Below are 22,161 nucleotides of genomic sequence, written 5' to 3'. Positions count from 1 at the left end.
GCGGGTGGAGACCCGAGACACGGACAGCGGGCGGAGACCCCAGACACGGAGAGCGACAGAGAGAGAGAGAGAGATAGAGTGGGGGCCCGCTCAGAATGAAACGAGAGGTGTCCCAGGTGCTTGCCAAGCCGGGCAAAATAGCATGGCTTTTAGGTTGCCCCGCGGGTCTGTGGGTTGCCATTGGCAACCGGGCAACCGCTAATTTCGAGCCCTGTTTTTAATATGGAGTATCAGTACTGTAGTTATTTAATGAGCAACATTCACAACTATACGTTGGATTTATCCAGGTTTTACTTCTACAGTCGATCATATACATCATAAATTTGGTCAGGAGATATTTCAGTTGAAATGTTAACGTTAATTCTGAAGTGGGAATGATGGAAACAGCGTTTATCAATAAAAAAATTTTAATCTGGTGTGTACAAACTGGGTATATTCATTGCTGTTCACAACACATACATCTAATCTGAATGTCCGGTAATGTGGCGTTTTGACACCTTAAAACATATTACCAAAAGAACATTTGCTGCAATTATGTCCTTTGGCCATCTCTTGTCAGTTAGTGTAATGTTTAACCTGTCAGATGTGTATAGTCGGTTTTAACAGCTATTATCATAAAATGCCTATAGAAATGTCCTTGCAACCTGTATATTATGTGGGAAGCGAGAGTGTTTCTGTACCAATAGCAATAACGACCCATGCTATGGCCATTTCTTGGTAATTTTCGGTCCTTCACAGAAAACATGCTTGCATCAATCTGTAGTGTGCATGGTTAAGCATATATGTTACCATGGTTCAGGATTTATTGACACAGGTTGATCATTTGCTGAATAATCCAACCACATTATAGTTTAGAAGTGGAAAGAACTAATAGAAATTGCATTAATTGCAATGTGTAAAAAGAGTTGAGAAACTGTCTTATAATTTTGCTGCATGTCATTATGGGATATATCATGTCTTGATTGGTGAATATTTTAGTTTGTGACTTTATTTGAAGCAGAAATAATATGGGAATGCTTCATTGAGCATAATTCCGACTGGTAACTACGCACTTCGTCCGAGCAAATTATCGCACGCGTCATGCAAACCATCTTAAATGACTACCTAAACTGTCATTTGGCAACCTAAAAAGTTGCCAAGGTTGGCCGGCTGGCCACAGGGAAAACAAGTTAAGTGAGAGCCCTGCTGGTACAGTGAAAGACAGACCCGTCAGTCCTTTGGTAGCAAAGTGTTTTGTTGGTCTTGCCATCACCTGCCTCATTGTCTATATTTTTCAGGAGCCACACCCATGCAGGTTGTCTGCAGATGAAGCTTTGAAGCCACAGGCCAAAATGGATAACAGCCCACTGAACGTATTCCAGCATCTGACTGAACTTAAATCATTCTTCGTGGAGGTAAACTTCAGAAGATTAAACAATGAATGCAGTTTATTTTGATGTGTTTCATATTTGTTTGAGTTTTGGTATTCATCATCATGCATGTGTTCTTACTTCCTCGCTTGTAATATTCCCGTAATGCCTGCAAAAACTTTGAATGCCATATTAATTCATAACTTATATGTGTAACCTGTAGTGATTGAAATTCTGTGAATGGGAAATTAACAAACATAGATACGCACTTGGAAAAAAGACCGTGTGTTACTTAACTGGTGTAAAATTCCAATTGTTACATCGACAGGTGTCTATCTGTGAAACAACTAACATAAATGATAGGTTTAAGAAAGAACTGCAGATGCTGGAAAAATGAAAGGTGGACAAAACAACTGGAGAAACTCAGCGGGTGAGGCAGCATCTATGGAGCGAAGGAATAGGTGACGTTTCGGCCGATTGAGTTTCACCCGTTGAGTTTCTCCCATTGAGTTTCTCCAGCTTTTTTTGTCTATCTAACATAAATGATAGAATAATTTGGTCTCAAAGCATTGTTTTTTAAAGTGTTAAAAACATAATTAATGCCATGACTTTTGAAATCTCTTGGTATTGTTCTGGTATATATTTGTTTTAATATTGGAATAATCAGTCATAAAGAATTGTTCACTGTTAGATTTTGACTGCTTTTTATTTCCTGCCAGGGAATCAGTGACAATATTCCTATAGTGAAAGCGGTAGTGCCCAAAAACCAGGCACGCTCCTTCATGTCTCAGGGAAGTCCTGACACCTTGGTAAGTATATCATCAAACACTGTAGGGGCACAATTCCAATTATGAACTGACCCTAAACAGCCTTCTAAAACTTTAAGAAACAGGAGAATGCCATGGGCTCGCTGATGGGGACCACGTTGAAACTGTGCAAGGCTTGATATATAATATCAGAGGGTTGTGTACTATGGTTGTGGTAATTTGGGCTGTTGGGGTGCAGAAGGCAGCATCTCATGAAGATGAATAATACTATCGTCTGGTGGGGGGGGGGGGTAGAATAATTTGGGACCCAGATTGTCCCAATCCTTCAACTGTAGTGGTGAGACAAAGGTTTCAAATCAACAAAAGATACATTCACGTCATGAATCAAAGATTCGTACCAATCCATGGAAAGTCTTAGGAAAACACTGAAGAGTCAATTATTTGATGCTGTGAGATTATAGGATCGGACCTGTCTAATATTCTCAGGCACTGAGTGGGATGTTATCAAAATAAAACGATAAATGATTAATATGAAATATGTCATATAAATCTATTATTTCACTGTTTTATCAGAGTGAAGAATTTGAAATTATTGCCATGATCATCAGCTTCCTTTCACCAAGCTCTGTTGTGATGTAAATTCTTGTTCTTTAATTGTGTTTGATCATTGAGAATGATCAAGCCCAATGAAATCAACGCTGACTCAATTGGAATGAAAATTTAATTTTCCCGTAGTGTTTTGATTCGGGATGGGTAGCATGGAGCATATCTAGGAAGAAGGGGGAAATCTTTGATGGGGGAAATTAATATGTAACCTGGTGGGGTTGTTTAACAAGATGGAACTATGGGTCAGAACAAGTCACTCTTACAACATTGCTCTAAAAACCTGACCAAACCAGGCCATCTGCCTTGTCGATGTCAAGTTTTCCCTTACCTTCAGAAACATTCCAAAAATTATTTTTAGTTAATTACTTGAAGTAATATATTAGAAATTAAAAAAATCAAACACTTTTCAAATTGAGTATTAAGACAATTAATTAAAATGTTTAAAAAATATTATAATGCTTAGTGCTTTCCTTTGATTCGGTTTATTCCTTTGGATTGTAGAATCATCCTTGTAAGTGAAGGTGAATTTGACACATTTGTGCCCTCCCTTAATATTACATGTAGAGTACAATGCTCGAGTTGTGCGTTCATGCAGGAGCTCCCAGTTTATAGAAGTTAATGCGACAATTTGTCATAGAGCTGCTGGCATTTCCCACCAAATTCTGTCGTCTGCCTTTAAACTGTGGGAACAGTTGCACATTTCAAATTTGTCAGAATCAAAATCACACTTTATTCGCCAAGTATGTTTTGCAACATACGAGGAATTTCATTGGCCAGGTCAGTCATACAATTAAAAGTAACAGATCACTTCAAAAACACATTTTAACATGAACATCCACCACAGTGACTCCTACACATTCCTCACTGTTATGGAAGGCGAAATAAAGTTCAAGTCCTTTCCCTTAGTTCTTCCTCGGTCGTGGGCCTCGAGCCCCCGTTGACGGGACGATCTTGACTCCCGTAGCCAACGGCATTTTGGGCCCTCCGCATCGAGGCGATCCGTTCCCACAGTGGGGGTATGTTAGCTCCCCCGCACTGGACGATCAAACCTCGCTTCGGGGCTGGTCAAACCTTCTGCGGCGTTGGAGCTCCCGACTAGCCTCTCCCGAAGACCGCGAGCTCTTGATGGTAAAGTCCACGGTGGGAGCGATCCCAGGCAAGGGATCAGCTCCGATGTTAAGTCTGCGCCCCACGGTGGGGCTCACGACAGTCCGAGGAGGCCTCCAGCTCCAGCGATGGAAGGCCATAGAGCCCAGAGAATGTGATCCGAAAATAATCACATCTCCGGCAAGGTAGGAACTTGAAAAAAAAGTTTCCCCCGATCCCCTCCCCCCTCCTCAACATAAAACAAACCGAAGAACATTCAAACAAACTTTTAACACACTAATAAATAACAAAAAGAATGGAAAAACGAACAGACTGCCGGAAAGGCGGCCATCTCCCCAGCGCCCCTGGTGCCACAATTTGTGTGACGTTTTGGAAAAGTTAGGTCCATTTTGAACAAAACAGCATTGTCTACAGAATGTTTTGTAACATGGGAAGTAACATTTAAATTCCTTGGGTGAAGTGCGCCTCGTGTGTTAATGAGTAAAAATATTTCAGAGGACACTGTGGTGCTTTATGCAGCTTTATTGTTCTTTTTAACTGAGCTGTGTTGAAACATAGCTCAAAAATATGGTTTGCAAGAGGGTGAATTTCCCTCTGCTTTTCTAAAGGATTTTTGAATCCCAGTATATTGGTGTAGCTTGTGGACAGAGGTATTTCTCAGTTGAGGCTAACTCTCACGATCGTTTATTTAGTTACTAGACTAAATGGGGCCCGTTGGGTCCCAGTCACACGGGAAGCCTGGTTCCCCAATGCAACCCATTCCCCAACGCAATATTCCACCACTCACCCGTTCCCCAAAAGCAACCCCTTCCCCCAACGCAATATTCCACCACTCTCCCATAGACCCTAACTGTGCAGGCATGGCACAGCAGGCATGGCACACGGGAAGCCTGGTCCCCCAGCACTCCCTCCCCCTCCTCTTCATATGTGGGAGGGGAGATGGGGAGGGAAAGGGGGGTGTTTGTGGGGTTGTAGGGGGGGGGGGGGGGAGAGGGTTGTGTAGGGGAAGGGGGGTGTGGCGGGGGGGGGGCGTGAATTGGGAGGGGAGGTGTGTGTGGGCGGGAGAGGTGTGGGAGGGGGGAGGAGGGATGTGGGAGGGAGTAGGGGGCGAGGGGTGTGTGGGTGATGGGGTGGGCGGGGGGGGTTGTGGGGGGAATGTGGGCGGGGCGGATGAGGAGGAGAGGGGTGGGGGCAGGGGGGGTTGTGGAGGCGGGTGCGGGGTTGTGGGGGAGCGGGGGGGAGAGAGCTCGGAGAAAAGATAGGGGAAGAGCCATAGGGGAGAGGGGGGTATCACGGGACAGGGGCAGGAGCCAGCGAGGAGGACCAGAGGGAAAGGGGTTGGAGCTGGCTGTACGATGAGGACTCAGCTGTCACTGGTTGTTCTCCGCTGGGATCAGGGTCTCCGCTTTCCGTTTGGCGACATCTCCGACTCCGTACTGTTTTTGCGCAAATAAAAAAATAGTGCAAACCGGAAGAGCACAAGATCCGAGTTTCAGATATGTACAGACAGACAGGACTGAATTCAAGTAAGAAGTTTATATTTGAAACAGATTTACAACAAAATACAATGAAAGCAAGCAAGTGTTAATTTAAGTGAAATGTACACCAAGTCACTACATTACACACGTATTACTGATGCAATGTTAACTCTACTCAAATTTTATAGCTGTAGGAATCAGTTGCCTCCCTTTAAAATGTTCAATCGCGGCCAGCTCTGGTGAAACCATTATCAGATTTATTGAGATTTAGTGTCATAAGAAGGGTCACCTATTCCTTTGCTCCATTGATGCTGCCTCACCCGCTGAGTTTTTCTAACATTTTTGTCTATCTCAGATTTATTGAGAGTATTATTAAATGCTAAAAGAGCAACTTAGAATGATTGTACCATTAATTAAACTGGCATTTCTTCCCAATGAAGTGGTTTATTTGTATGTATATTTACTGCTATAGTTTACTGCACATTGTGCCAGGCTAAATCTAAAGACCTTTTTTTGATGTCCACAGGTAACTCTGAGTCAGAATTGTCTAATTGGAACTCATGGGTGGCTGCCTTACGATAAAGTCATTTCCAACTACTTCACATTCTCCCGGGACCCTTCATTAGCTAATTTGAGGTAAGTTATGTCACTGAGTACCATTGTCAGGCTGGCTGAATGTCAACTTTTACAAATAGAGCATGCATGCACATTTAACCGGTTTAATTCAATGTATATCAGAACTAAGTAGGAAGTGGAATAGGTCACTCAAGCCTGTCTCACCATTCAATGTGATCATGGCTGATTTGCCCCAGGTCTCAGCTCCTCTTGTTGCCCAGTTCCATATAACTCACAATTCCCTGATCTTCAAAAAATATATCCACTCCTTCCTTAAATATCCAAATGATCTAACCTCCTAAGTCTTCGGGGTTGAAAATTCCAGAAAGTCACCATGCACAATGGGAAGGTTCGACTTTAATCTTAAAATCACGTCCACTTGTTCGAAATAGACATCCCATTTGACATCTACCCTGCAACACACCCTCAGAATCCAAAATCCAGAAGGTATGAATATATTTTCTGTAGCCATTTGTAATGGGTTAATTCCTAGGATGAGAGAGTTGCCCTAAGTGTGGATTGCACAGGATAATGGGCATATCACTAATTGTCTTGTTAAGTCCCTTCAGAATCTTCTATTCTTCAAAATATCTCCCATCACTTAATGCCAGTGAGTGCTTATCCAATCTTTAGTTACAAAACAGCTCCATCCGAGGAATCATCCATTGAACCTTCCCTGTACTGACTCCAAGGCATGTATAACATTTCTTAAATAACCGCTCTCCTTAACCTACAATCGTTAAATAAGGACCGTTATACAAGTATGTGCTAATGTCCAGGTGCAGTCGCCGCAATGCCCTATTGTACTCCATCCTTGAGGAAAAACTTTGGGAGTGGAGAGAGCATAGCATAAGCTCTCTAATGTGTGGCCTGGTATTGGGAAACTAACTGAAAAGGAACTTGAAATCTGCGATAAAGTAACAAACTGTTTCCACTGATTAGATAGTTACAGAATAAGATTAATAAGCGAGTTCGGTATTCCGAAAAACTCAAGGAATCGTGGGATTTGTCAAAGGTCAAATGCTATAAATAAAAATCGAACAAAGTGCTGTAGGTACAGTGGGTATAGTTTGTGTCAGATTTTTTTGTCTTTTTTCAAGCTTATATTTGTCACGGGGCAGATGCGAGTGGGAGACCGGGGGGGCAGGGGGAGACTGGACCGGCCGAGACATTCTCGGCAGCAGCATGCACACAGACCCACGCCTCATCCACAGCCAGGTTTGAACCTGTGTCCCCAGAAGCGCCAACCCCAGCTCACCTCCGCCTCTCCCGGCGGGCCAACCGACAGCCATGGACCGACGACACCAACAGCCGCAGGCCCACAGCCAGCGCGGAGAAGAAGCGACAACTCCAGCCCAAACCCGTTCCAACTCCAGAGGAACCTGCTACGGCGACAAGTGCCAGTTCACCCACAGCCTGGCCGAGCTGAGCTCCCTCAGCCGCCACCCCAAGTACAAGATGGAGCTGTGCCGTACCTTGCACACCACGGCTTCTGCCCCTACGGTACGCGCTGCCACTCCTCCGACCCGGTGCTCGACTGGGTCAGCACTGCTGGCGGCCTTCAGCCCCGAGCTGGAGTTGGAGCTGGCCCGGACTCTGGGCTTGGGGCTGAGCAAGGGAGGGGGAGGAGGTTGCTGCTGCCGCCAGCACCTCCATCACCAACAGCACCAGCAGCTCCAGCGGGCACCCGGCCTGCCCATGGCTGGCAGGAGCCCGTCCGAAGACTCTCTCTCCAGCCAGGACGACTCCAGCAGCAGCGGCTCCGAGTCGCCCGTCTTCGAGCAGGGCCAGCGCCTGTCTATCTTCAGCAGGATCTTGGTGTCGGACTGAGGGGAGGGGGGTGGTGGTGGAGGGCTGCCGGCCAACCTGGCGGGACAGGCAGAGCCAAGCTGGAGCCAGCGGCTGCAGTGCCGGCTGCAAGTCCAGGGCCGCCCCGCCAGCCCAGGACCACCCCTGACACCTCCGGGCAGGGACGGGACACCCGGAGGCGACGGGGACAGCCCAGGAGCATCTCAACAGCGCCCGGAGAGTCAGGCCCGACCCCGACCACGGATGAAGCGCAAGCCTGCTCACAACACAGCACCACCTTTACCGAGACTGTTTATAGCAAGTGACCTATGGCCTGGGCATGCGCAGTTGAATACCGAACTCGCTTATTTCAAAAGATTTAGGACAAAAGAGAAGAAACTAATTTTTACTTTAAGAGTTTAAGGGCAAGGGAATGTACAATCATTTTAGTGAATTATGCCAAAGTCATCAACATTTAATAATTGAAGCAAAGTGATGGGAGATCAGAGTGGTAAATTACATTAGTATTGCTCAAGCCTGGTAAACAGCAAGGATCTGATGGCATGCTTCTGTTGTCAATCTGATTTTAATAGTATTGATTTCAGTATGGAAGATGTATTAACTGAGGTGGTCTCATGTTGCTGTAATTTGATAACTTGGCACAATGGTACCTGCAGAGTTTATCATTTTATGTATTTACAGAGCCCAGCGCTGTGTCAATGGTCCCATGACACCAGGGCTGGAAGTGAGCTCTAAACTGTTTGTGGTGTCGCACGACGGGAAACTGATTTTCAGTGCAGGGCACTGGGATAATAGCATTCGTGTAACCTCTATTGCAAAGGGCAAACTTGTTGGACAACACATCAGACACATGGGTAAGTAGTTTCAGCGCATTCTGCAACAAAACTGAAATTAACAGAGCCTCTATTTGCCCTCTGCGTGGACTTGGTCATGTGCCAAAAGGACTGTGGCAGGAGTGCATGGTAGAACTGTGCAGTTTGTAATGGTACGTTACAATATTCTGTGTTCCATATCACTGACTGATTCTGTGGTGGCGACATTGCACTTCTATAACAATTCCCTCACCTTACTTGGTATTGGTTTATTCTCGTCACCGTCACCAAGATACAGTGAAAAAAATTGTTTTGCTTGCAAATCATACCATACACGAGTACAATGAAACTATCCGCGAGAACTTGGAGTAGAGATTTAAGAGTGGAACAATTGTAATTTATGATATGGATCCTCGTTTGGGATCAGCATGCAAAGAGTCACCACTTTCCAACACCATCTTTGCAGAATAAATGGAACAATAGTATTTCTTTCATAATCCTCAAAATGATCAGCAGTTGAATTCTTGTGGTCCAGATTTTCTAAAGAAAGTGGTGATCCTCATCTATCTGTTCCTTTGGTGGATACCAGAATGATGCCTGGATTAGCTGCAGGGTGAGGTCGCACAGACTTGGATTGTTTTCTCTGAAATACCACAAGTTGTGGAGAGACCTGATAGAAGTATATAAAATTCTAAGAGGCCTAGGTAGGGTTGATAGTCAAAACCTTTTCCCCAGGATGGAAATATCAAATACTAGAGGTTATAGCTTTAATGTGAGAGGGACAAAGTTTAAAGGAGATGTGTGTTGGGCTCGTGTTTTATTTATACACACAGGGTGATGAGTCCCTGAATCGAGCAGTTGGGAGCGGTGGTGGAGGCAGTAGTTTTTAAGAGACTTTTGGAAAGACAGAGAAATATACAGGGACTGGAGGGATATGGATCATGTGCGGGCAGATAAGAATCAGTCGTCATTACGTTTGGCATAGACATTGTGGGATAAATGTCCTGTTCCTGTGCAGTACTGTTCTAAGATCAATGATGCACAGAATGTAATTGACACGGACACTGCATTCATTCCATGTATATTTTAGTAAAGCAGTCCTTAGATAATACCCCTACTATGTAGTGAGCATTAATGTTTGCATCACCTAATGAATTGAAGCAGGATTTGGTGTGGAATTAATGGCAAAAGCACCCTGAATTCAGCAAACAAAGAATTTTCAATGAATTACAAGAAATGGAACTAATGACTAAAGCAACCACAAACTGTCCCACTGATAGCAGTAAACTAGTACGACAGATGTGAAATTTCCATTAGTTGCACTGTTTACCATGAAACAGTAATTCATCATGAACAAAACCAAAGGTGATTTGCCAGAGGTACACAAAAATGCTGGAGAAACTCAACGGGTGCAGCAGCATCTATGGAGTGAAGGAAATAGGCAACGTTTCGGGCCAAAATCCTTCTTCAGACTTTGCCAGAGATGGTTAGATGCGACAAAGCCAGAGAAAAATGAAATTCCAGAGCAAAAGGCAGTTAAATTCTGTTAATCTGCAATCTGGCAATTCAGAAGTCCTGATGGTTCAGTATCTGGCTCACTAAACAATGCTTATTGCACTCCCTTACTGACACACCAGGACATTGATTTCCGTGCTCTCTTCCTACTCACTGAAGCCCTGATTTCACTGCTGCCTTCACCTCCCCCAATCACTAGGGCCTCTGTTCCCATGCTCTCTCCCCTCCTCCCGCACACGCTCCCTTCCTTTCCCCTTAGGGGGCCTCTGTTCCCGTGCTCCCTTCCTTACCCCTCAGTTGGCCACTGGCTCTCACCCCCTTCACTGGGGCCCTGGCTCTTGCCCACCCCCCTCGCTGGAGTCCCAGTTCGTGCACTCCCTTTACACTCACCAGGGTCCTACATACTGCATTTCTTTTTAATTTGCCTGATTAATGAGTCAATTTATTGTAGTGCAGTGTAACACCAAATCTAAATACAATTAAAAGTGCATTGGGGTATTAAAGGAATGCCCAATATTCCAGGGAACCTACTGGTCTAGATCTGAACTTGATGTATATCTGTATCTTGCATTTCCAGCATCAGCATTATTAATAATTTTCTGATCAAGGTGATTTGTATCCCTTTTTTTGCTTCCCTTTCAGATATAGTGACCTGCCTGGCAACTGATTACTGTGGGATCCATTTGATATCTGGGTCTCGTGACACAACTTGCATGATCTGGCAAATCTTGCAACAGGTATATACAACTCAACTCAAAATGAATTGGTAATGTAACATGTTTAAGTAGTCATATCAAAGATGTTAACCAACCTGAATTTACTTACACATGCTGAATCTTACACCATTGTTAAGCCAGCCAGTGTGTTATATAACTAAACTATCTACATTAGGTGGTTATAAAGATGGGTAAAGTGATTTACAAAAAATGCAAAACAAGTTTATTTGAGAATCATGGAAATTCTGGAAGCACACAGCATTCAGGGTGCTCGGTGGAACGAGAAGCATTAACTAGCAATGTTACAAAATTTTGAGATTTAAAAAATCAAGTCTGTAATTTATCCCATCAGATAAAGCATAAAAATAAGTTTAATTTGACACCTAATTCACTTTCATATCTCAAGTATTTAAAAAGTTATGGCCATTTTCATACTCGGAAATGAGCATCTTGTTCCCTATTGATTTTCTATGGACATAACAAAAAAGTTGTGATCGTGAACAGTCAAAAGCCCATAACTTTCTTAAAAATTAAGAGAACTGAATGAAATTTTCAGTTATCATAGATTGAAGCATTCTGAAACAAATATAAAATAATCTTACTTGGATGACCTGAAATTAAAGCATATAATTAGTTAGTTACCTAATTGTAGCTAATTTCAGACTTCAATTACTAGATCGAAACATCTATCCATTTCTTAATAAATGATTAACATTTTTAAATAGCCTAAATGTCCAAATAATATTCACAAATAATTCACAATAAAACATGATTTTAAAATCTCATTTACATTAATTTATAGGCCAAATGGAAGGAATTCAGTGTTCAATTGCTGTAAATAAATGCCCATTTAAATCAGCTTTCCAGTGGGTCTCTGTGGAACGCGCTGGTTTAGAACGTTCACATTGCGGTAGATTTGTGCCCCAAATACCCAGAAAAATACTGCGCGATATAATGGGCCCAAAATGAGCTACTCGCAATATTAAACTTTGTATAAAGGGATCTTTAGAAGCCCTTTTTAATGTAAAAATATACAACCTACCTTCTGTGGTTTGCTTTATGAGACCCTGCGGTTGCTGGCGGTCGCGGGTTTAGAGATTGATTTTTAAACTACTATAACTATTATTCAAGGCCTTTAAACCTAATAATAGCTTTTGCGACGGGGTCTTCCAGCGATTTTTCGTTAATAATTAACTAGGCTGAACATCTTCGATTTGAACAGCCTAGAGAAAATCGCGTTTTAAACCCGCCCCCTCTAAACGGCGCCAAAATCGCGCACACCCGCAGCAGCAGATTTTCAAAGACGCTTCAGGTATGCTTTGCAACATACCTACATTAACATTTCAGGTTGAAGTTTTCAACGTTGTCAGGTAGAAATGGAATTGAATCATGATTTTTTTTTGTTGCTGAACTACCTGATTGAAGCCAGAGTAATAACAGGTCTTCCCAGGCCAGAGAGCAGAAGAATGCTCTGATTGCAATCATGGAGGGACATTAAAAAGTATTGACCAACATTCCGAGGCACTATCCAGAGTTGCATGTTCCTGCGTCACAGAAGGGATGTGTTCCAAGTAAATTATCTATCAGATGGGAGAGGCAAGGGTGGAAATAACAAGGTGATAAATGGAGAACAAAAGGGAGTTTGGCTTTACCAGAGCAGCCATTGTGAGAGTGTCTGTGTTAGAGTTCCAAATAGTGATTGAGCTCCAAGTTGTGATTAATGGGCCTGTCCCACATAGGCGATTTTTTTCGGTGACTGCCGGCGACTGTCATAGTCGTAGCAGGTCGCCGAAAAAACGGCAACTGGACCTCCCTACGACAATGTCTATGACAATGTCTACAACAACCTACCACCTAGTCGACGTCACGCTATGGCAAGCTGCCGACAACCGGCTACGCATTAGGACGTCCACCTGCGATCACACCTACGACAACCTACATCCACCCGCAACAAGCTACGACAAGGTACGACCCTGTCGGCGACAACTGAAGACAGCGTAAGACAATTCAGCCGGTTGCCTGTCGCCGGTTGACGTCGGTAGTCGCCGATGAAATTCACTGAAGTCAGCACCGGCGTCAACCTACGTCATCCTGGTGACAACCATCGACAGGACCTAGGTCAGGAGAAGTCAAGCTACGCTCATTGGCGTCAAGCCAACTGTCACCGAAAAGTTTTGAACATTTCAAAATCCAGTGGCGACCAGAAAACATTAGCTACGATTCTTTGGGCAATTGAGGAGACTACTCACGACCATACAGGCGACACCCCGGCGATCATGTGGCAACAGCCTAGTCGCCTAAAAAATCGCCTAAGTGGGACAGGCCCATGAGCAGCAAGTATTGAGGCTTTGGTTTTTATGGCTAAGGTAAGAACGGATGAGGACTTTTAACTTTACTCTTCAGACTTAGTGTCTTTGGGAATGCTGTTAGGGCAGTTTTATGCTCCTTCTGCAGGACATGGGAGATCCGGGAAACTTCCAGTGTCCTGAGTGACTACACAAATACATTTATATAAATTGATTAATCTTTAGGCAGAGGCTCCATTATTCATTACAAATGGACAAACTAGGAGCAGGAGTATGCCATACGGCCCCTCGTATCAATTCCGCTGATCTGATTGTAACCTCAACTCTGAATTACTATTGATCTTTGGTCACCTTTCATTGTACATGTCAAGGATCTATCCATTTTTGCCTTCAAAATACTTAGTCTGCTTCTACCTCTCTTTGTGGATGAGCCACAAACTCTCAATCCTTTGAGTAAAGAGTGGCTCTGAGAATCTTTCACGAGGAAAAATCCTCTCCATGTCTACAATGTTAGAGATTCTTCATGATCTTGCATGGTTCAATTAAGTCACCTCTCACATAGAGACATGGCTGCAAGAGGGCCAGGGCTGGGAACTGAATATCCAAGGGTATGCCTTATCGAAAGGACAGACAGGTGGGCAGAGGGGGTGGGGTAGCTCTGTTGGTGAGGAATGAAATTCAGTCCCTTGCAAGGGGTGACATTGAAACAGGAGATGTAGAGTCAGTATGGATAGACCTAAGGAATTGTAGGGGTAAAAAGACCCTAATGGGACTTATCTACAGGCCCCCAAACAGTAGCCTGGACAAAGGGTGCAAGTTGAATCAGGAGTTAAAATTGGCATGTAGCAAAGGTAATGCTGTGGTTGTTATGGGAGATTTCAACATGCAGGTAGACTGGGAAAATCAGGTTGGTACTGGAGCCCAAGAAAGGGACTTTGTTGAGTGCCTTTGTGATGGAATCTTAGAGCAGCTTGTATTGGAGCCTACCAGGGAGAAGACAATTCTGGATTTAATGTTATGTAATGACCAAGATTTGATAAAGGAACTTGAGGTTAATGAGCCCTTAGGAGGTAGTGACCATAATATGGTCAGGTTTAATCTACAATTGTAGAGGGAGAAGGGTAGATCAGAGGTGTCAGTGTTACAGTTGAATAAAGGGGACTATGGGGCCATGAGGGAGATGCTGGCCAAAATTGACTGAATAGATACCCTAGCAGGGATGACAGTGGAACGACAATGGCAGGTATTTCTAGGAATAATACAGAAGGTGCAGGATCAGTTCATTCCTAGGAGGAAGAAAGATTCCAAGGGGAGTAAGGGGCGACCGTGGCTGACAAGGGACGTCAGGGACAGTGTAAAAATAAAAGAGAAGAAGTACAACGTAGCAAAGATGAGCGGGAAGCAAGAGGATTAGGTAATGTTTAAAGAGCAACAGAAGATAACTAAAATGACAATACGGGGAGAAAAGGTGAGGTACGAAGGTAAGCTAGCCAAGAATATAAAGGAGGATAGTAAAAGCATCTTCAGATATGTGAAGAGGAAAAAATTAGCTAAGACCAAAGTTATACCTTAGAAGACCGAAAAAGGTGAATTTATTATGGGGAGTAAGAAAATGGCAGATGAGTTGAACAGGTACTTTGGATCCGTCTTCACTAAGGGGGATACAAACAATCTTCCTGATATAGTAGCGGCCAGAGGATCTAGAGTGACGGAGGAACTGAAAGAAATCCACATTAGGCAGGAAATGGTGTTGGGTGGACTGATGGGACTGAAGGCTGAAAAATCCCCAGCGCCTGATGGTCTGCATCCCAGGGTAATTAAGGACGTGGCTCTAGAAATGGTGGATGCATTGGTGATAATTTCAAGTTCAAGTGTTCAAGTGAGTTTATTGTCATGTGTCCCTGTATAGGACAATGAAATTCTTGCTTTGCTTAAGCACACAGAAAATAGTAGGAATTTACTACAAAACAGATAAATGTGTCCATATACCATGATATAAATATATACACACATGAATAAATAAACTGATAAAGTGCAAATAGCAGAAAGTGGTTATTAATAATCAGAGTTTTGTCCGAGCCTGATGGCTGTGGGGAAGTAGCTATTCATGAACCTGGTTGTTGCAGTCTTCAGGCTCCTGTACCTTCTACCTGAAGGTAGCATGGATTGGTTACGAGCAATGGTTGAACATGTCCAACTTGTATCCGCTGGAGTCTATAAATAGATATTAGACATTATGTCCCTATGGGACAAAGTGGGAGATGAATGTGTGGCCAGGGTGGTGTGGGTCTTTGATGATACTGCCAGCCTTTTTGAGGCAGCGACTGCGATAAATCCCCTCGATGGAAGGAAGGTCAGAGCCGATGATGGACTGGGCAGTGTTTACTACTTTTTATAGTCTTTTCCTCTCCAGGGCGCTCAAATTGCCGAACCAAGCCACGATGCAACCGGTCAGCATGCTCTCTACTGTGCACATGTAGAAGTTAGAGTCTTCCTTGACAAACCGATGTTCTATATGTTCCAATGTTCTATAGACTCAGGATCAGTTCCTGTGGATTGGAGAGTAGCTAATGTTATCCCACTTTTTAAGAAAGGCGGGAGAGAGAAAAAATGGAATTATAGACCAGTTAGCCTGACATCGGTGGTGGGGAAGATGCTGGAGTCAATTATAAAATATTAAATAGCCGCACATTTGGGTAGCAGTAACAGGATTCGTCCGAGTCAACATCGATTTACGATGGAGAAATCATGTTTGACTAATCTTCTGGAATTTTTTGAGGATGTAACTAGGAAAATGAACAAGGGAGAGCCAGTGGATGTAGTGTACCTGGACTTTCAGAAAGCATTTGATAAGGTCCCACATAGGGACATAATGTCTAATATCTATTTATAGACTCCAGCGGATACAAGTTGGACATGTTCAACCATTGCTCGTAACCAATCCATTCTTGGTATTAATTTCATGAACCTTGACTGAACTGCTTCCTACCCATTAGTATCCTTCCTCCAATAAGTAGATCAACTGCACATCATACAGGTCCTTCCCAGCTTACAAACGCCTGACGTTTGCTGCCATAGATATGAAGGAGCGTTTTGGAGTCTGGCGGAATGTATTTGTTCGCTGCTGCAGGCGTCAGCGTGTTTGAACTTTGTTTGCAGCAGCATTTTCACCTTGCAGATTGCAAACACTTCACATGAACAGAACCCTGCTGTAACTCGGCTATTACAGGTATAGCCCAACTGAACCACGACCTCCATTCTTTTGTGCAGGTAGTTCTGCTTTAACACAATAGATGTGTTCCTAAGAAACCCTAGGTTATAGAAAATCATTTTAGAAGGACATTGCATCAATGGGGGAAAGGCATGAGAATTTCAGACGAAATAAGTTATTTTTTTCAATTTCAATTTTTTCATATAATATGTTCTTCTAAGGTCATCCTTTACTCTCCTAAGGAGAAACTTCCAATCCAATCCAGACTTATTATAACTCAAGACCTCCAGTTCCTACTCATTTTCCAGCATAATTACATCTTCTATAGCTTGGTGGCCAGACATCTCCAAGGTTACATTTCTTCATTTTTTTGTTTCAGGGAGGAATTCCTGTTGGCTTGGCTTTGAAACCCATGCAGATCCTATACGGGCACACCGAGGAAATAACCAGCTTAGCCATCAGTACGGAGTTGGATATGGCTGTGTCAGGTTCAAAGGTAAATTTCAGAAATTTAGAATTTAAGTGATTGCAATGTAAATAGAAAGATTATCCACTCAGCAATCCAAGCACTTTCTGTGGAAAGAGAAACAATTAATAGTCTGTGGTATATTATCAGATTCGCAAGATTTACAAATGTAGTAGATATGTCCTACTATAGGTGCTAAGGCACGGGTAGGTATGTAGTGGAGTCCTTTTATAGATGGCACTTTTTGTAATAGGGGGAGGAACAGAATTATAACCAGCAGCTACCAACATAGAAATGAAGCCAATGGTTTGGATTTGAAATTGTTGGTCTGCATAGGGTACAGTGCATTCAGAAGTATTCAGACCCCTTCACCTTTTCCACATTTTGTTACGTTACAGCCTTATTTTAAAATTGATTAAATTCATTTTTTTAATCATCAATCTATGCACAATACCCCAGAATGAAGAAGTGAAAACAGGTGTTTAGAAATTTTTGCAAAGTAATTTAAAATAAATAACTGAAATATCACATTTACACAAGTATTCAGACCCTTTACTACGACACTCAAAATTGAGCTTAGGTTCATCCTGTTTCCATTGATTATCCTTGAGATGTTTCTTCAACTTGATTGGAGTCCACCAGTGGTAAATTAAATTGATTGGATATGATTTGGAAAGGCACACACCTGTCTATATGAGGTCCCACAGTTGACAGTGCATGTCAGAGCAAAAACCAAGCCATGAAGACGAAGGAATTGTCCGTAGACTTCTGAGACAGGATTGTGTCGAGCCACAGATCTGGAGAAGGGTATAAAACAATTTCTGCAGCATTGCAGGTCCCGAAGAGTACAGTGGCCTCCATCATTCTTAAATGGAAGAACTTTGGAACCACCAGGACTCTGCATAGAGCTGGCCGCCCGGCCAAACTGAGCAATCAGGGGAGAAGTACCTTGGTCAGGGAGGTGACCAAGAACTCGATGGTCACTCCGACAGAGCTCCAGAGTTCCTTTGTGGAGATGGGAGAACCTTCCATCAGGCCTTTATGATAGAGTGGCCAGACGGAAGCCACTCCTCAATAAAAGGCACATGACAGCCCGAAGTTTGCCAAAGGGCACCTAAAGGACTCTCAGACCATGAGAAACAAGATTCTCTGGTCTGATGAAACCAAGATTGAACTCTTTGGTCTGAATGCCAAGCGTCACGTCTGAAGGAATCTCATTACCTGGCCAATACCATTCCTACGGTGAAGCATGGTGGTGGCAGCATCATGCTGTGGGATGTTTTTCAACGGCAGGAACTGGAAGACTAATCAGGATCGAGGGAAAGGTGAATGGAGCAAAGTACAGAGAGATCCTTGATGAAAACCTACTCCAGAATGTTCTGGATCTCAGAGTGGGGCGGAGATTCACCTTCCAACAGGACAACAACCCTCAGCACACAGCCAAGACAACGCAGGAGTGGCTTTGTGACAAGTCTGTGAATGTCCTTGAGTGGCCCAGCCAGAGCCCAGACTTGAACCCAATCAAACATCTCTGGAGGGACCAAAAATAGCTGTGCATCGATGCTCCCCATCCAACCTGACAAAGCTTGAGAGAATCCGTAGAGAAGAATGGGAGAAATTACCCAAATACAGGTGTGCCTCAACAAAGTACTGAGTAAAGAGTCTGAATACTTATGTAAATGTAATATTTCAGTTATTTATTTTTAATTACTTTGCAAAAATGTCTAAATACCTGTTTTAACTTTTTTTTATTATGGGGTATTGTGTGCAGATTGGTGATGAAAAATATGAATTTAATCCATTTTAGAATAAGGATGCACTGTATATACGGCGTATTTGGACATAACTGAAAGACGAGCTGTTCATCCTCAAGCTTCATCCTCAAGCTTCAATTATGTTTCATTGAAACAGTGTAAGAAGCCAAGGATAGAACGGACAAAATAGAACATGCCATAGAATTGAATAGGACTGGCAGACATAATGAAATTATTCAGAAAAGTGTATTCTTTCTGGTTTAGAGACCTATGAATGAAGTGTGCTGAACTGAAAGATGTGCAAGTAAATTGCTCCTGTTTGAGGTTGTAAGTGGTAGAAAGAGATAATAAATTGCCACAAGAAAATATTGTGGATTGGGAAGTTTGTGTTAGAGTTGATAGAAAAGCAATCACTGTAAGCATTTTGTAATTGGTTCATTTTTCAGGATCTGAGCATCCCCGGCAAGGCCAAAATATATTGCCCATCTCTAATTGCTCTTCTTAAAATGGTGGTGAACGGCTCCAGTCCTTCTGCTGAAGGTGCTCCCGTAATTCTATTTGGGAGCAACTTCCAGGATTTAAACCAACTAATAATGGAAGTGCATCAAACAGAATAGTGTGTGATTTAACGGGGAATTATACATGGGGGTGTTCCCATGGGTTTTGTGCCCTTGTCTTTCGAGGTGGTGAGTTTAGGTAACATCAAAGCAGCGAAGTAACTACAATGCATTCTGTGGATAGTACATTCTGCACCTTTGGTGTAGACAGTGATTGCTTTCGTGGATGGCGTACCAATTAGGTCTCTTGCCCAGAGTGGGTGAATCGAGGACCAGAGGACATAGGTTTAAGGTGAAAGGGAAAAGATTTAATTGGAATCTGATGGGTAACTTGTTCACACAAAGGGTGGTGGGTGTATTGAACAAGCTGCCAGAGGAGGTAGTTGAGACTGGGACTATCCCAACGTTTAAGAAGCAGTTGGACAGGTACATGCATCGGACAGGTTTGGAGAAATATGGGCCAAACGTAGGCAGGTAGAACTAGTGTAGTTAGGACATGTTGGCCGGTGTGGGCACGTTGGGCCAAAGGGCCTGTTTCCACACTGTATCACACTATGACTCTATGACATGGGTGTTGCATGCACGACTGCTGGCAATTGCCACTGTATCTATTCAATATTCAAAAATGATTCCCAAGGATCCCAAAATGCCTATGTTTCAGCATAGTGCTCTCCAAACCCGGTCCACCCTGACAGCTGTGAGCGCAGGAGTGCAGCAAACTACGATTCAGAGGACAATCAATTAATTTAAATTTGAGGAGGTGTGTGTTTAAAATTGACACTGTCAGTGTCATGTGGTCTCCAGCAAGAGGCCAGTATCATGTTCTAAATGTTACTCAGGCTGACTGATGAACACCATCAGGAATTGGTGAGAGAACATATTTTGCAGCCTTTAAGTACCTTAAAATGGGCTGGTCATAGAGAAAAACAATGCAGAAACATGCCCTGTCTCACCAAGTTCAAGCCGACCATCAACCACCCACGTAGACTAATTCTACATTCATTCCTTTTTTATTTCATCAAGTACCCCAAGATTCTCCCGCTCACCTACACATTGGGGGCAATTAACTTACCAGCCCACACGTCTTTGGGATGCAGTGGTATAATCGGAGCATCTTGGTGCAACCACGTGGTTCGTGAAAACTTGTACAGATAACTCCAAAGGTCAAGATGTACATTCATTAGTGCTACAATGTTGTGACTCCACCACCTGTAAATTGTGAAGAGCACTTCAGAAGATCTCATTTAGTTTTGGATACAATTTCAAAAACTGAAACAATATGAACATTGATATTAATCAGATTAATAATAAAGGCAAAAGTTTCAAATCCTATCATGGCAAAATTAAAGCTCAATTCATTATTTTCTGGGAAGGGGGAAGGGAGAAGGGAGAGAACTGTTGTTCAATTAACAGAAATTTTTGTAGCAGTTCATTTTCGGCAAGGTGTACCCTTGTCCTATAATGGTGCATGATGAATAATGGCGCTCACATCAGTTAGGTTTTCCTGTGGCACTTTGCTCGGGTGGACTGGTACGTGTGCGATACTGCTGTGTTATTAGTGATGGTCTGGCATTTACTATTTGTTCACACATTGAAAACAGTGGTACTAACGATAACGTACTGTTAGGTTTTTAAAGGTTTATTCATAGAATACCAACGTGTGAAGGTGAGAACTATTTTCTGAGCAGTTCTCATGTAATTGGCACCCTCTTTCCCCATGATGTCAAATGGCTGAGTATGCGGTACTTGTAACAAATATGGGTGCGATTTGTATGTTATAGATTTATGTGCTTGTGTAAACTATTGGAAAACTATTCAAATTTAAATGGCATGCCTGTTATACGCTGGACATTTCCACACACAAGTGCACATACAGTGCCCTCCATAATGTGTGGGACAAAGACCCATCATTTATTTATTTCCTTCTGTGCTCCACAATTTGTGATTTGTTAAAGAAAAAAAAATCACATGTGGTTAAAGGGCACATTGTCAGATTTTAATAAAGGCCATTTTTATACATTTTGGTTTCACTATGTAGAAATTACAGCAGTGTTTATACATAGTCCCCCCCCCCCATTTCAGGGCACCATAATGTTTGGGACACAGCAATGTCATGTAAAGGAAAGTAGTCATGTTTAGTATTTTGTTGCATATCCTTTGCATGCAATGACTGCTTTAAGTCTGCAATTCATGGACATCACCAGTTGCTGGGTGTCTTCTCTGGTGATGCTCTGCCAGGCCTGTAATGCAGCCATCTTTAGCGTATACTTGCTTTGGGGACTAGTACCCTTCCGTTTTCTCTTCAGCGTAATGCTCAATTGGCTTCAGATCGGGTGATTGACTTGGCCACAAGAATTTATCATTTTTTAGCTTTGAAGAACTCCTTTATTGCTTTAGCAGTATGTTTGGGATCATTGCCTTGCTGGAGAATGAACCACCTGCCAATGAGTTTTGAGGCATTTGTTTGAACTTGAGCAGATAGGATAGAACAGAATTCATTATGTCACTACCATCAGCAGTTGTATCATCAATGAAGATAAGTGAGCCAGTACCTTCAGCAGCCATAACACCCCCACCATCGTGTTTCACAAATGAGGTGGTATGCTTTGGATCTTGGGCAGTTCTTTCTGTCCTCCACACTTTGCTCTTGTCATCACTCTGATATAAGTTAATCTTTATCTCATCTGTCCACAAGATCAAGGTGGTTCAGCACTTCAACTCCCCATCCCATTCCGAATCCGACCTTTCTGTCCTGCGCCTCCTCCATGGCCAGAGTGAGGCCCACCGTAAATTGGAGGAGCAGCACCTCATATTTTGTTTGGGTAGTTTACACCTCAGCGGTATGAACATTGACTTCTCCAATTTCTATCCATTAATGTGGATAGAGAACTGGCTGGCAGACAGGAAGCAAAGAGTAGGAGTAAACGGGTCCTTTTCACAATGGCAGGCAGTGACTAGTGGGGTACCGCAAGGCTCAGTGCTGGGACCCCAGCTATTTATAATATATATTAATGATTTGGACGAGGGAATTGAATGCAACATCTCCAAGTTTGCGGATGACATGAAGCTGGGGGGCAGCGTTAGCTGTGAGGA

General features: G+C 43.1%; 1 protein-coding gene across 7 annotated transcripts in view; it reads left to right on the top strand.

Annotated features, from left to right (window-relative positions):
• The window catches only part of nbeal1 (neurobeachin like 1), a 248,860-nt gene that overhangs the window by 211,828 nt on the left and 14,871 nt on the right, over positions 1-22,161 (top strand). For all 7 annotated transcript variants that reach the window (XM_033024391.1, XM_033024389.1, XM_033024388.1 and 4 more), the window contains 6 exons: positions 1,278-1,394; positions 2,069-2,158; positions 5,834-5,943; positions 8,413-8,585; positions 10,701-10,795; positions 16,671-16,787. In XM_033024391.1, the coding sequence (XP_032880282.1) occupies positions 1,278-1,394; positions 2,069-2,158; positions 5,834-5,943; positions 8,413-8,585; positions 10,701-10,795; positions 16,671-16,787 (702 nt within the window). The remainder of the gene's footprint in view (positions 1-1,277; positions 1,395-2,068; positions 2,159-5,833; positions 5,944-8,412; positions 8,586-10,700; positions 10,796-16,670; positions 16,788-22,161) is intronic.

This window comes from Amblyraja radiata, chromosome 7, assembly GCF_010909765.2.
Source record: "Amblyraja radiata isolate CabotCenter1 chromosome 7, sAmbRad1.1.pri, whole genome shotgun sequence".
Classification (NCBI taxonomy): Eukaryota; Metazoa; Chordata; class Chondrichthyes; order Rajiformes; family Rajidae; genus Amblyraja; species Amblyraja radiata.
This window is presented reverse-complemented; position numbering and strand designations above follow the sequence as displayed.